General features: G+C 70.9%; 1 protein-coding gene across 1 annotated transcript in view; it reads left to right on the top strand.

Moving 5' to 3' along the window:
* Window positions 1-92: 92 nt before the first annotated feature.
* ERBB3 (erb-b2 receptor tyrosine kinase 3) overlaps window positions 93-1,155 on the top strand; it is a gene marked incomplete at its 3' end in the record, with an annotated part of 5,187 nt that continues 4,124 nt past the window's right edge. Inside the window, exons 1-4 of the mRNA XM_026055914.1 lie at window positions 93-103; window positions 259-349; window positions 441-595; window positions 711-774. Coding sequence (XP_025911699.1) covers window positions 93-103; window positions 259-349; window positions 441-595; window positions 711-774 — 321 coding nt within the window. The remainder of the gene's footprint in view (window positions 104-258; window positions 350-440; window positions 596-710; window positions 775-1,155) is intronic.

The raw sequence follows: 1,155 nt of genomic DNA, 5'->3' as shown, positions 1-1,155 counted from the left end.
GTGGGCACTGGGATGGGATGGTCCCCGGGAAGGGATGGACCCCAGGGGAGCCCCCAGGGTGGGATGGACCCAGAGGAAGGTACTGGGACGGGATGGACCCGAGGTGGGCACTGGGATGGGATGGTCCCCGGGGCGGGATGGACCCCGGGGCAAACAGCAGGGAGGGATCCAGGGATGGAGCCCAGGCTGGGCACCGGGGCAGGACGGAGCGATGGAGCCGAGGCCRCCCGGCCGCTGACCCTCGCCCCGTCCCCGCAGCGAGACGCGGGAGTTCGCGCAGGGGAACGAGTGCTTCGAGTGTCACCCCGAGTGCGAGCGCATGGAGGGCAGCGTCACCTGCAACGGCTCGGTACGGCCCCGGCCGGGCACCCGCAGCAGCAACGGCCCCGCGGGTCCTCACATGCCCCCCSCATCCCATCCCGTTCCGTCCCATCCCGCAGGGCGCCGACACCTGCACCCRCTGCGCCCACTACCGGGACGGGCCGCACTGCGTGGAGAGCTGCCCCGAGGGCATCCTGGGCGAGCGCGGGCCCATCTACAAGTACCCCGACGCCAGCCGCGAGTGCCGGCCCTGCCACGAGAACTGCACCCGCGGGTGCGCCGGGGCGCTGGGTGGGAGCGGGGGGCATGGGACCCCCCCCCCAGGCGTCTGGTTTGGGGAGGGGGGGAACCAGCCGCACCGCGTCTCACCCCCGGCTCCGGCTCCGCAGGTGCCTGGGGCCGCTGCTGCAGGACTGCCTGGGGGAGCCCCTGCCCATCTCCAGGTACCGCGGGGCAGCGGCTGCCTGGCCTGGCCCCAATCGGTCCCGGGGCGCGCAGCTTGCGCTGGGGACCCTCTGCCCTGGCCGTGCCGGGCTGCACCATGCTGTGCTGCACTGCACCATGCCGTGCAATGCTGCACCGCACCGTGCTGTGCCGTGCAATGTTGCGCTGTGCTGTGCGATGCTGTGCCAGGCAATGTTGCAGTGTCACCCCGTGCCATGCCATGCTGCACCATGCCGTGCTGTGCAATGCTGCACTGTGCCATGCTGTGCTGTGCCGTGCAATGCTGCACTGCCATCCTGTGCTGCACCGTGCCGTGCTGCATCATGCCATGCCGTGTTATACTGCTCTGTGCCTTGCTGTGCCATGCTGCTCCATGCCATGCCATGCTGC

The sequence above is a fragment of the Apteryx rowi genome, unplaced genomic scaffold (genome assembly GCF_003343035.1).
Source record: "Apteryx rowi isolate R43461 unplaced genomic scaffold, aptRow1 scaffold_1277, whole genome shotgun sequence".
Classification (NCBI taxonomy): Eukaryota; Metazoa; Chordata; class Aves; order Apterygiformes; family Apterygidae; genus Apteryx; species Apteryx rowi.
The sequence above is the reverse complement of the archived record's forward strand: the minus strand, read 5'-3'. Positions and strand labels throughout refer to the sequence as shown.